Source organism: Pyrus communis, chromosome 12 (genome assembly GCF_041283825.1).
Source record: "Pyrus communis isolate YQ-2024b chromosome 12, ASM4128382v1, whole genome shotgun sequence".
NCBI classification, from domain to species: domain Eukaryota; kingdom Viridiplantae; phylum Streptophyta; class Magnoliopsida; order Rosales; family Rosaceae; genus Pyrus; species Pyrus communis.
Window position 1 is genome coordinate 3,290,031 of NC_142576.1, and position 13,869 is coordinate 3,303,899.

The following is a 13,869-nucleotide window of genomic DNA, read 5'->3' on the forward strand; positions in this document are numbered from 1 at the left end:
ATGAACTGGGAAAGATCAGTACCACGCTACCGATCATTGCCCAGTCTTATTTAAATTATCGTTCAATCTATTTATTTTCACCTTCGCCTAATCGTGAAGTTTGAAGATTATAGTAATACTTTTTGTTATATTCTTGAGTGTGGAACGTCATTTTAACAATGTTTTGGCCCTCCGTACTATATTTTTCACTTATTTTTTTAGTTTTCGACTTAAATAGTCTATTAAATATAAATTTGTTGCTCAATAAATCGTAAACTTGCTTCCAAAAAATAAATGAAATGGAAAAGGATACGATCAGTACTTTGATACCGATTGTCCACAAGAACTGTCGCTATCGTTTTAGCAACGGTACTGGTTAAGAATCGCTATCTTCATACCGAACCTCTCTTTTCAATTTTTTCTTTTTCATTTTTTACAATCATCTCACCCTCTGACCTTTACTTTACTAATAAAAAAAACCTAAGCCTTCTTGCTCTGCAATTCTTTATATTTACACTCATGTAGCCACCTACTTCATCTTTATTGCTCCAATTCCGACGACTCTCTCTCTCTCTCTCCCCGGAGTCTATCTCATCTTCTCCTTCATCAAATTGGGATATCTTTCTTCCTGGCTTCGTCTATCAAGTTAATTTTTGTACAATTTTAAAGAATGTAGAGATGAAATTTATGAATCTTTATACTATTTTTTTTAGGGATATTGGGTTCTTTCAACAATTCTTCGATCTATTTACTTCTTGTTTCTTAAATGAATCTCTATAAAATTCTCATAATTAAATAAAAAAAGTTTTAGAAACCCAAAGGGCAACCAAAATATGTTTGAGCCTTGAATTGAGTTGGAAAAAAAAAAAATCAAATTTTGGCCCAAAAGAATGGCCCAAAACAGAGTAGTAATTACTATTACCATACTATGTCAACCGAACTATTTGGCATGTCAAAATTCGGTATTCTAAAAGTTTGGTACGGTAATGGTAATAGATTTTATCATACCAAAATTTTAATATAGTAATTGGTACATGGGTTTTGATACAGTAATAACACCCCTATTTGAGACTATTCCACTATCGACATAATGAGACAATATCAACAGTATCGAAAATGTATTTAATAATGGCAGTTTTAATGAAAAGTCCACGATACTGTTCACTTTAACGAAAAACCACATTTTGACACTAAAAAGTCAATACTGGTACTATTCACTTTATCCTTTATTTTATCTTTATCGTTAAAACTTAAAGTTTTCAAATCCTTTTTATTAGTTTTTTTTTAATAATAATTCTTCATTTAAAAAAAAATGTATATTTTCAAATAACTTGGGCCTCGTATGATATTGGACCTTGACACCTAATCCACCTAGACTCAGTGGGCCATTTAAGTAAGATCCAAGAACCTTCTCGAACTCGCCCCACCGCCGAAACATCCAAAACGTCTATCTCCCCGTCTCCGTTACCCATCACACGAAAACCAAAAAATCCTCTCACGGCGTTCCCGTTCACCCGTTAACGGCTTTAGTTCCCGCATCGTATTCGCCGACTAGTCAACGGCGCAACGTTCACGGAATCCTTCACCGCCAACACATAACAAACTTTCACACGGAGTTGGCAGTTGGTTGGCTTCGCCACCGATCATTTCTTAAGCGCTAAGAATTAATATTCGGTTTTCTTCCTCCTATAAAACCCTAGTCGTCGTCCTCCAAATCTCCAACAAAATTACAGCGAAACCCAATCATTACCTTCAATTTTCAATTCCAACCAACGAGACAGAAAAGTATTCGATTATGGCCCAGGAAGATTTGAGCGTGCAGGTGCAGCAACAGATGGTATGGACCATCAAAATTCTTCCTTTTTGTTTTGTTGTCATGTTATTTCTTTTTTGGTTTTTGGTAGAGATTTGTAGTGTTTGGATGCCCAGAAAATTTTGGAATTGAAAACATCATGGGGTTTTAGATATGTTTTTGAGAAATACCCAAGTTCTGTAATGTCCCCCCTTTGTTGTTATAAGCAATTTCTTTGTTCAGTTTTGGTAGAGTTTGATAGTGTTTGGCTGCACAGAAAGTTTTGGAACTTATAATATCATGGGGTTGGGTTTTAAGAAATAACCATGTTTTGTAATTTCTTGTTCATTTTTGTTTGGGGTTTTGTAGTGTTTGGCTGCCCAGAAATTTGATAGTGTTCAAATTATTTAGGCTGAGTAGCAGTTGCCATAAGCCTTCATGTTATTGCTTTGTTCATTTGTGCTTGGGATTGGGAGTGTTTGGCTGCCTAGAAAGTTTGGAACAGAAAATATATGCGGATTTTAAGAAATAGTGATTTATCAAGTTTTGTAATTTGCTCCCTTTGTTCTTATCAATTTCTTGAATAGTCAAGCAATGAATTACGTGTTAATATTTATTGATATGTGTTTGTAATTTTTTAGACTGCGGAGGAGGAACAGAGGCTCAAGTACTTCCAATTTGTTCAAGTGGCTGCAGCTTATGCCGAGGTTTGCTTCACAAACCTGTACGGTTATGCCAAGGAAAGGTCAGGGCCTTTGAAGCCTGGCGTTGAGTCCATGGAGGGAACAGTGAAGACCGTTGTTGGACCTGTCTACAAGAAGTACCATGATGTCCCTGCTCACCTCCTCACCTTTGTGGATCGCAAGGTACTTTGATTTTTTCACGTTTCAAGGTTTTTTCGCGCTATTGTGGCTCTTCAGTTATGTAGGAATTCTTGAACCCAAGAGTTAAGAATAACAATGTTTGTCATTACCTAGAATAGAATAACCACCTGGAGTAACAGAACATATTACGTTTGTCGAAAAATGTTAATCGTATGGATGCGATCCTCATTGTGCATCTTGATCAATTGGATCGTGTCTTTGTAGATTTGAACATGTCTTATGGTATTCGGATTATTGTGTGGCATCTTAGTTTTGTTCGTTGATAGGATCAATGGTTGCATCTAATTTTCAGTTTCATACTAGCTTAGTTAAATTGGTGGTTGCATTACAAATGTGCGAAGCTTTGTTGTGCAAGTTGCTAATTACGTTGGAATTTCTTCAGGTTGATCAGTCTGTTACCAAGCTGGACAGCTGTGTGCTACCAGTGGTTAAGCAGGCCTCATCCAAAGCTCTATCCGCCGCTCAAAAGGCCCCAGAGGCAGCACAAGCGGTTGCCTCTGAGCTTAAGCGTGCTGGGGTTGTAGACACTGCCTCAGGCTGTGCTAAGTCTGTCTACTCAAAGTGTGAACCCACGGCCAAAGACCTGTATGCTAATTACGAACCAAAAGCCGAGCAGTGTGCTGTTTCTGCATGGCGAAAGGTGAATCAAGTCCTCCCAAAGGTGGTTGATGTCGTTGTACCAACCGCAGCATATTGTTCCGAAAAGTACAACCAGACCGTGCAGAGCACTGCGGAGAAGGGCTACCGGGTCTCCTCCTACCTGCCTTTGGTTCCCACAGAGAAAATCGCCATGGTTTTCGCCGAGAAAGTGCCCGAAGCGGAGCCTTTGGTTGCAAGCCACGGTGAAGCTGATGTTGCCATTCATTGATGGATTTTCAGTGTTGATGTTGTTTTACCCTTTGGGTTTATGATTTTATGTAAGAATTTGGGCCATCCTTTAGGCATGGTTTTCGACTCTCTGTCAAATATTTAATACGTATTACGTGTTTACTTATTATTTTCTGTATAAAATGTCACTAGTACGCAAAAATAGTTATTCTGCATTGATATAAGTGCAGGTTACTTAAAATGACGTTAACTTCCAACAAATTTTGTTCAAAATTTATAACTCGAGGCGATTGATCCAAACATAATTCTGATTAGTAGGCTATTGATCCTTGACCTAGAAACGTAATGTCTAGATTTGGGTTGTAATCACCAACATAATGGTAAACTGTAACATTTTAAAATTTTTATACATTCGGATGATTAATTGAAACTCAACTTGAGTACATGGATTGCAAACTATAATCTTTCCTTTTCTTTTATTTGATCGAGAATTCGAACTTAAACCCCTTCTGACTCTATAAAAAAAGAACAATTTCACTCAACTAACATGCTCATTTGAAAGTACTCATAAAATGACTGAAACCACTTTTAATGAAAATATTTTTGGAACCAACCTGTAGTAAAAAAACGAATGAATCTTAAAAAAGCACTTCAAGTCTTTCGGAATCCAAAAACGTTTTGAGTTATTTTAAAAACACTATTAAACAATCCCTAGTCCTTGCATTGGCCACGCTACCTCGAGGTGAAAAATGCACGTCAAAAAGCATGTGAGGTGTTCATGGTGCCAAGTATTTTTCTTTTTGGGCCATTTTGTGGGCTCGAAAAGAACTCAACAGTCAATGCCAAATTTGTCTGGGCCTGAAAGGGACCCACAAGTCCACAACAACATCCCCAACTTCTTCTTCTCCAGTCACCAGCCGAAGCTTGAAGCCCTTCTTCCTTCAACTTCAACGGACCAATCTCAAAATTTCCACTCCACCAAGTTTCCTCATAGAAAACCCAGAAAAATACTCTAATGGCTAGCAGTTTGCAGCTGCCAATCTCCATATCGTCAGCTTCTACGTCGTCATTTAGACCCAGAAATGCTCGGAAGTTCACAGCTTTTTGTTCCGTTAACGCGAAAGCAACGGCCAAAATCCCGATTCCTCCGATAAACCCCAAGGACCCCTTTCTTTCGAGGCTCGCTGCGGTGGCTGCCAAGTCCCCGGAAACCTTGCTTAACCGGCCGCCTCAAAATTCCGACTCTCTCCCGTACTTGGATGTGTTTGATGAACCTATTCTCATGGCCACTCCTGCCCAAGTACCTCTCTCTCTCTCTCTCTCTCTCTCTAAGTTTTTACTTCAAGTATGAATTGTTTCTGTTTTTGAAGGATTGAAGTGAAATTTATAGATTAATTTGATGGGTACCATTGATATTATGGAAAGAATCTTAGTTTTGTATTGGTTAAGCAGGTTTTTGTTCAAAAATTTTAATTTTCAATTAGTTTTTTTCGTAAGTTTTAATGATATGGTAGTGCTAGTAGAATTTTCAGGTTTTTTCACTGTAAATTTGACTTGTTATTCTCGGTTAATCGGTATTCTTTTTGTTTGGTTATTTGGTAATCTTGTGCTGTTCTCTGCTTGAACTAGGTGGAAAGATCGGTTTCTTACAACGAGCATAGGCCCAGGAAGCCACCTCCAGACCTGCCCTCATTGTTACTCCACGGAAGAATAGTTTATATTGGCATGCCTGTGAGTTTTTGAATCCAATATTTATATTGTTGTAGGTGTCATCTTATGTAAGTATCAAATTCTGCTGTATTATCATACATATCGTGCTTTTGGGGTGAGAATTGGGAGGCCGGAGCGTGTCTTCGGGGCTGATGGGGAAGTGTTTTTCTTGGTAAAGTAGTGTGGTTCTGAGTGTACACTTTGAGGGTGTTCTCTGGGTAATTCAAAAGGGGAAGATATGACTAGAATTATATGGGAATAATGGCGAAACTATTCATAATAGGTTTCAATCAATCTTATTGTCACTCTGTTCGTGCATTTGGTGAAATCTGTTGAAAATTGCTCTTATGTTTCAGTTAGTGCCAGCAGTAACAGAGCTTATTGTTGCGGAATTGATGTATCTGCAATGGATGGATCCTAAACAACCAATATATATTTATATTAATTCGACGGGAACCACCCGTGATGATGGTGAAACCGTAAGTCTGGTGTCTCTGTTCAAAGTAAGATGCACCAATTATCTATATCATGTATTCCAAATGCTTATTTTTCAGGTTGGCATGGAGTCAGAGGGATTTGCTATCTATGATGCTATGATGCAGTTGAAAAATGAGGTGATGCTCTTTAAGAATTGTTGTACTTTGCATAATTATTTGCTCTAACTTGGTGGTGGCCATGATGTTAGTGTTTTGGGTGTGGGTTTGGAGCTACATGGGGTGTTTTTTGTTAAGTTGGAGATAATGCCATATGCAAGTGGTGGCACCTTAGCAGTGATGCGATGTGATGCTTTAGTAATTGGTGCTTGTGGTGATTATTTGGGGGTGAAACAGTTGGGATGCAGTGACAGTGAAAATTGTGGGGATGGTTTATAAAATTCTATGTAGTAGTGTATATCGAGTTTTATATGCAGAGTTATTGACATTTTTATGTTCCTCTTCCTACTCTCCAAACTACATGTGCAAAGGGATTTCGACATTGGAAAGTAGGGAAATGATTTGCTTTCGGTTATGATATGAATGCTGTACGTTTTACCTTATTACATACTTGTTCTTGCTTATTCAGATACATACGGTTGCCGTTGGGGCTGCTATAGGTCAAGCTTGTCTATTGCTTTCAGCAGGAACTGAGGGCAAACGATTTATGATGCCACATGCCAAAGGTATGACACATTTTTCTTTAAAAGGTTGCAATCTCAGATCTTTAAAACTTTCATTAATTTCCTTCAATCCTGCTTCAGCAATGATCCAGCAACCTCGTGTCCCATCATCTGGACTGATGCCTGCTAGTGATGTTCTTATTCGTGCAAAAGAGGTGAATTCCTCTTTCATTTATTTCCACCATTTAATTGTTCTAGTCCTAATCATGTATTTGTGCATCAACTCTTTATTTCCTTGGCCTCTGAACTTATTTGGAGGATTCAAAATAGAAAGGTTTCTTTCACATCGTTTTTAATCTTTTTCATTATGCAAAATATAATGATAGAAACTTTGTGGGGGCTGTGAATTAAGCTTCCATTTCATTTATACTGTCACAATCTTTTGAATTTAATTTATTCTGTGCATTTTGTGGAAACATTAACATTGTGTGAAGTACTTTTCAGGTAATCACAAATAGGGACATTCTCGTAAAGCTTCTGGCCAAACACACAGGAAATGTAAGCTCTATTTATAAGATTTAATCAGCGTACGAGCAAAAAGTAGGGAACTTATGTTATCGTGATATTTTGTATTAGTCAGAGGAGGCTGTTGCTAAGGTAATGAGAAGACCATTTTATATGGATTCTACAACTGCTAAACAATTCGGGGTGATTGACAAGGTAAGTCCTTCGACATAGTCTTCATGAACCCTTTTTCTTCAATATTTGTGGAAAGTTGACTGTTCTAGGGCGGCAATACCTGGTGCAGATCCTTTGGCGTGGTCAAGAAAAGATAATGGCAGATGTAGCCTCCCCTGAGGAATGGGATAAGACAGCTGGCGTCAAAGTCGTAGATGAACTTGGTGGTCTGTAAGGGAAGCAATGTGGTCATTATAGGTGAGTTAACCTTTTCTTCAGTATTTAACAACTGTCATTCATGGCTCATTAATAATTAGGTGCACGGGCATGGCAGGTCGGTCAGTGTTTATTTTAAGTGGGAGATTAGTATACGTTGTAGAGTTTCTCCATTTGTTTAGGGGTAATGGTATGAAGTTATGAACGTCCATGTATTGATTAGAAACCTGAGTCATGATTAGAAGAATGTTGTATTTATGCATACATTTTTCTGGGTGTGATCCAAACAGAATTTCCACAGCAGAGATTATATGAAAGGCACAGGCTACAAAGCCATTACATAGTTGTATCTGGGTATGATTGTTGACGAGATATGCATGGCAGGCTGTTTTGCATTTGAATAAAACGACATGAACAACAGATTAAAACATGGTTATAATAGAAAGTTGCAAGACACAGTGCAGATTGTTTCGGTTCCTGTTTGTTCATAATGTTTATGGTAGCAAGATGCTTTCGGCCAGATTTCTGATCGGAATGCTTTCCTTGGTGTAGGAGTTATCACATGGATACTGTAGGAATTGTTACATGGTTGGCTGCTTGTCAGGGGCTCTTTGGTTATGGGTCGAAGCATTAATGTAAAGAGCGCTAAATTGTCTAGCGGGGAGTATAAAGATGAAAGGAACCAGACAACGACCTGTTTATGTGTAAGGAAGTGGATGGGAGAGATTGAACAGTGATGCCAAATTGAATTGCCCCTAGAACAAATCTGAAGGGTGCAAAAAACATGTACTTTTTGAGAGTTGAAGAATGACAACACTTTCTTACGTTCTATATTATCTTGGTGATGAATCGTCGTCTTTTTTTCCCCTATCAAAAAGAAGCTGAGTTTCTATGTTTGATGTCTTGGTGATGGATAACCTAGTGAAAAATTCAACGGACAAAACGCTTGGCAATCCAATTTGTACCGTGGATAATGTGTCACTGCCAAACGAAGTTTCACATCGAAGAAACTTAAAATGGTGAAAAATTGAAGTTATACAAACCGAAGTCTTTTCGATGTGAAACTTCCAGTTAAATTTGTTTTGTTTCCGGTCTTCTACTTACTCATCCAGAATTTTCTGGAAGATATGGTGGTGGAAAACCTGTAGAGGCTGCCTCCAAAATCCCTAATGCAATTCAAACGCGTTCAGAAGTCGTGGCACAATTTGATCAATTGGTTGTAAGCCATCTCTGGTGATGAATTAATAATTCGAAGTACCTTTCTTTCGTATTCTTGATAAACCAGCGTTTATATATAGATGTAGGAAGATCCGTTAATAGCCTAGCTTCGTGGCCAAACACCTTTCCAATTCCTCGATGTCCAGCATCATGTCAAGCAAACTGTCCTCAACACCACCAACATTAGCGATGCACGGGAAATACGTTTAATCCTAGGCCACACATGCAGTAAGGCGAAGGAAGTCAGATTTTCGTTACGTAGTCTTTGCAACGATACGAACTTGTGTTGATGAGGTTGTGGAACAGCTTCATGTTCAGCAATTTCCGATGAGTAATCATCCTTCTAATATTCAAATTTCAGGTCATTTTTGTGATGGGATCGTTTGCCTATATGATTTACTTAGGGAGGACTGTGTTGTTTTATGCAATCCAGCCATCAAGGAATTTAAGCTTCTTCCCAAGTCCGGTCTTCTTCTCCCTCAACCAGATCTAGATGACGATGATGGAGTAGATACCGTGATCAATGTCATCGGATGTGGCTATGATTCTAAAACTAACAGTACAAGATTGTTAGAACTGTAGAATTTTGGCAGCTGGGATCAAGAAAACGATGTCCTCCTTTCGTTTGATACGGGTGACGAGGTATTTCATAATATACCATTGCCAGATATTTTCCATGGGAGAAAGCACTGGTGTAAGAGCATTTTGATGTGGAATGAAACCATTGCTTTTATTTTTATATAAATTTGAAGCAGAAAGTGGAGTTTCTATGTTTGATATAAAGGTTCGTGGATAAAACGCTAACCATTGAATTTGTACCAGATATTTGGATTCCGTCGGTATTTTTGAAGAGTGACGAGCTTCTTATGGCTGCCACTGATGGACGTGTTGTCTGCTATAACATCGATACACGAAAGCTCAGGTATCTTCCTGTTCGTGGCACGGAAAGTCCAGATCTAACGCTAGCTTCTGTTTATGTGAACAGTATTGTTTCAGTTAAGGGAGACAACAAGCTTGAGGGCATTGATGTATAATTCCTCCAGATATTGATGAATGCGAAATGCAGCGGATTGATGTCCGATAAGGATGATATGCTGTATCTCGATGTTCTCCATGGGGTCTCTTTCTAGTTCTCATTTTGTATTACATTTAACCTTCCAAGTGTATAATCAGTGCGTGTAAACGCACACAAAGTTTCACAGTTCCAACATATTTACATGGAATAAAACATATGGAAGCCGATGGCTTGGCTAAATCGAGTCTCTCCTTTGATTTGGATGCGGTTGGTTTGAGCATATCCACCCCTTGCATCTACTCTATTTTTTTCACATATGATGTTTCTGAGATTTTTGGACATAGAGCTACGTTTCTGTACGTTCTCTCGGTTAAGCTGTGAATGAGAGAGTGAGTGATGGCATCAGCTCTCGAACGGTTACATAGCAGTGGGAAGGTTCCTATGAGCACAGCCAAGTGAACATTCTAATTTACTTAGGAACCAAAGAATTGCTGGTTTGTCATGTATGCGATTGCCTTTTGTGCTTAAATTTGGAGAAAAATTGTAACTTTTGTATAGCATGTTGGTAAGTTGTTGCAGAGTGATTGCCAACTGTTCCAAAATCAGTCTTCATTGTGTTTGATTTTAGTTAATGTGGAGACGGAACTGAGATTATGATGAATTTAAGTAGTGGTGGATTGTCTTGCTGTTTTCTGTACACTAGTTGTAACTGGAGGATGTTTAGTTTAATATGTATTAGGCACTTGAAGTTGAAGGATCGAAAGAGGACCGATGTGAGCTTACTAGAACCCCATATGGGAAACGATTCATAAGTGAGGTTTGAATCGAAAAGAATGGAACTTCAACTTCTGTCTTTCGTAGTGACTAATTAGAAATAAGCTACAGTGAAATCCTCGTTTGAGGATTACTAACTTGTTCCTCAAATTTTTAGTTCCTCAGTCATATCAATCAATTATAATTCGTTATACATTGCAGCGAAACATTTATGTTACACCTGTTGTTCGAATATCACCTCTTTTAGGGTCGAATGTGACTTATGACGATTCAATGAACTCGCCAAACATCGTCTGGCTGGCTCCATTGCCAAGCAATTCAACTAAGCTTGGGCAGCACCAGGTAACTTCGCCTAACCAGTTTAAAGAAATTAGCTTCAGTGGTTATCATACAGTTATGTAATGCCGCTTGTTGATTTTCAGGTGTTCTTGTAGCGCTCGATGCCCATCCAGACGGAATCATATATCGATATCGATATCTCATAACCAAATATGTAAATACGCAAGGGCTACATGCGAAGGTGCGAAGATTTAACTTATGAGATTACGAAAAAAAATCTTTCATTCGTCGTCAGATGATCTTGGGGAAGTTGCGGTTGATGTCAACTACTTGGATGTGTCGAATGTGGAATCAACGTTCCAGATTTTCATTTGCCGATGCTCTTTTCAAGGTTCTTAATCTTACCACATGTTTTCCTTTAGTCGCCTTGTCTGTTCTACAGTGCCAAGTAACCATGTCTCACTTTGCTTTGTTCCGCACAACATTATACCATAAGTTTTCCTTGGTCGTCTTCTTTTCATCGGGATAGCGCTAGCGAGGCATGCAAGAAATTGTTTTGGTATAATTTCAGAGAGTAAGATCCGAGTTTACGCAAGAGATTGCTTTGGTTTCTTTCAGTGGCAGATTGCAAGGCATGCAACCCGAATTTGCCACTGTTGGAGTAGTACCATTTTCAAGCATTTCAATAGTACCCTGGTTTCAACGCTTTTGGTTTACTTGCTTGTGTAGTAAGAAATCCCTTAAAAGTGCAGCATTTTACCGTTGTGCAAGTAACGAGAATTCAACTCTTGCCTCGCCCTCGTGTCCGCTTAAAGCAAATGCTAAATTTTAAAAGTGCAAGTTCCAGATTTTGTTTGTATAAAATTTAGAAGTCATGCAACAATCACTCTTCGATAGCGAAGTGAAATGTTTTATTTTCATGAAGAACACTTTTAATTTTTGGCTAAAAGTTTTAGAAGTGATTTTCAGCCTCTTTCACGAGAGAAAAATTTACATGAAATGAGTTCACCGCGGTTTATTTAAATAAAACAATGACATATGTAAGTTTCTCAACATATAAATTTTATTATTGAATTGAAATGTCATATAATAATGAATTCGTTTCATATAAGTTGTTTTCATTTCACAGTCACATCCAAATACGTTGTAATTCAAATTAAATTACATTTCACCGTCGGAAAGTCATGTAATCCAACAACACGGGTCGGGTCGGGTTCTATCCGGACTCCCAGCCTAAACCCCGGCATAAAAAAGGAGAAAAAGCCCATAGGGGTTTATTCGGATTCACCAGTCCACCATTTTTCTCGCCCATTTTTGCACTTTCCTAGCCACCAAACACATCAAAAATCTCCAGTCACCTGATCGAAATCTGTTTAGTGTTTCGTCGGCAAGATTTAATTTTCGAGGTAATTAGTTAACCTTCTCTTCTCTCTCAATTTTCTAAGCTACCAAACACAAACTTGCACTTTGAATTAGGTGAGTGACATTTTTTTTATTGCTGTGATCTTGAAATGCATAGACCCACGACTTTGATTTGGGAAATTTTCGTTTTTCCTTACTCGGGTGCTCTTTTTTTATTTTTCCGATTTGTTTAATTGTGATGCAGTATTTGGTGTTCTAGGGCTTGATTTTGGGATTATTGTCTATTTATTTGCTCCAATAATTTCCTTTTTTTGGTGAAATTTCCAAATTTAAGATTTTTTCTGCATATTTTTTAGAAAGCATTGGATGATATTATGGATTGAAGAAATGTTTTGTTTATGGCTTTGGCCGATGATAAGTGGGATTAGGCATTGATGCAGTTGATTAAGTTTTAAACTTTTTCATTTCTTTCATATTTTGTGGTTAATTTTCTAGTGGATTTCTAATTTACCAGTGTTTTTTTGGTTGGCGTACGACGTTCAAATTCAAGGTTGTGCAAGCTCTAAAGTGAGCTAGTTTACAGTCATGGCCTCCGAAGAGCCAAGGGACCCGTTCAAAGGGGTGGATTGGAAAGCTGTTGGCAATGACATGCAGAAGGAGCCCGGTGTTAAACCGGGGATTAAGAAGCGGCTTCCCAGGAAGATTAGGCAGATTCCGGATTGCTATTTTCTCCCTCGAAGATCCCTACCCTATAACATTGCATTTTTTGGAGCGTGCATTGCTGGTGGAATTGGTGCTGGCATGCTGTTGGAGGTCTGGATAAACAAGAAAGTTAGAGGTATGCCCTGTAATTCCGATGTTGGTTTTCTTTCCTTAAGGTAGGGGTTCGACCTCTAGGGCCGAAAACAAGTGTAGGATTGAACGCCTCGTGTTCTGCATAGTGATCACAAGTTCTGGTCTGGTCAAGACAACTATGACATCCACCTTTGTAAGTTTAGTAAGGCTTTTGGTTAGCTGCAACGATAACATTAGACACTGTATCTTTGAGCCTTTTGCATCATGCGGAATTATGCACTTACGGGTTCTTGGTTTATATTGGACGTCTGAACATTAGGAAATCACGAACGATGTTAAAGTAAGAAATATGTGATCAGACTGCTGACATTCACGGCATTGTTTGTTGTAATACATTACTAAGACATGTGCAAGCATTTTTTTGTTGTATATACCAACACGTTCGATCTCTTTTGATCTGTGCTATCAGTTTTGGCTAATCTTGGTTGTTCTGAACCGGCTTATACATTTCTGATTGTTTTCAGTTTCGTCATTTGGTTTCTAATCATTTCATTTCGTTTATAGAGCTTATGCTAATATGTTCCTGCTTCGGTGTTGCAGAGGATGGAGGCGTCCTATGGGAGTTTGACAAAAAATAGCCTTAGATATAGATGGAATTGTGAATGTGACGGCATTAAAAATGTCCCACCTTCTTTCTGTGCCTCTTTTCTCTTTCTGAACTTGCTTAACGAGTCATAGGCTGTAAAGACATCGAAATTCGGCTTCTACGCTGATCGGCTGATGTTTGCTCGCCAATTTTGTGTCATGCTAATGAGCATACGATGTTGTTCTCACATCTTCTTGCGGTTTCTTTTACACAATGTTCTGCATACAATGATTCAGATTTATATAACGTTGAATGAACCGAGGGGCAATATACTTGGGCCTGAAATGGGCCGAGTCTTAGGTTAGTTTGATGCTGTACACCCCCAAGCACTAGGCGGAAAGCCGTGTGTGAGTTTGTGCCATGTTTTGGGCTATGATTCTGTAAGCCTTCGCTCATGTACTAGTTGATCTGGCAACACAATCTCAATTTGATTAAGTGATTTTGAGTTCAAAATCTTCCCACATTATTTGATTGATTATAAATATGCATCAATACAATTCTCAATGATAACTGTCGTTTCAAAATTACTAAATTGGCGTGAGTGAGTGAGTTTATGTTAGGATTAATAAGCCGTTATTCTAAATTACTTTAATTTAT

General features: G+C 38.4%; 3 protein-coding genes across 5 annotated transcripts; all 3 read left to right on the plus strand.

Annotated features, from left to right (window-relative positions):
- Nucleotides 1-1,449: 1,449 nt before the first annotated feature.
- On the plus strand, nt 1,450-3,652 carry LOC137745199 (REF/SRPP-like protein At3g05500). Its single transcript, XM_068485111.2, has 3 exons — nt 1,450-1,816; nt 2,413-2,637; nt 3,038-3,652. Exons 1-3 carry the CDS (start codon nt 1,775-1,777, stop codon nt 3,521-3,523), a joined length of 753 nt encoding a protein of 250 aa, XP_068341212.2. The 5' UTR covers nt 1,450-1,774; the 3' UTR covers nt 3,524-3,652.
- Nucleotides 3,653-4,346: 694 nt separating this feature from the next.
- Nucleotides 4,347-8,032, plus strand: LOC137744823 (ATP-dependent Clp protease proteolytic subunit-related protein 3, chloroplastic). 2 transcript variants are annotated; one of them, XM_068484629.2, is made up of 10 exons: nt 4,347-4,783; nt 5,113-5,214; nt 5,550-5,672; nt 5,748-5,807; nt 6,256-6,352; nt 6,431-6,504; nt 6,794-6,847; nt 6,926-7,009; nt 7,098-7,225; nt 7,736-8,032. In XM_068484629.2, the coding sequence occupies exons 1-9, from the start codon at nt 4,499-4,501 to the stop codon at nt 7,200-7,202; spliced, it is 984 nt and encodes a 327-aa protein (XP_068340730.1). In that variant the 5' UTR covers nt 4,347-4,498; the 3' UTR covers nt 7,203-7,225; nt 7,736-8,032. The 2 variants fall into 2 exon arrangements, with proteins under 2 accessions (XP_068340730.1, XP_068340731.1); XM_068484630.2 differs by having other exon boundaries at nt 4,348-4,783; nt 7,474-8,032.
- Nucleotides 8,033-11,736: 3,704 nt separating this feature from the next.
- LOC148692188 (uncharacterized) lies at nt 11,737-13,725 on the plus strand. 2 transcript variants are annotated; one of them, XM_088681037.1, is made up of 3 exons: nt 11,737-11,875; nt 12,382-12,669; nt 13,227-13,725. In XM_088681037.1, the coding sequence occupies exons 2-3, from the start codon at nt 12,417-12,419 to the stop codon at nt 13,262-13,264; spliced, it is 291 nt and encodes a 96-aa protein (XP_088537163.1). In that variant the 5' UTR covers nt 11,737-11,875; nt 12,382-12,416; the 3' UTR covers nt 13,265-13,725. The 2 variants fall into 2 exon arrangements, with proteins under 2 accessions (XP_088537163.1, XP_088537164.1); XM_088681038.1 differs by having other exon boundaries at nt 11,747-11,875; nt 12,346-12,669.
- Nucleotides 13,726-13,869: the final 144 nt, after the last annotated feature.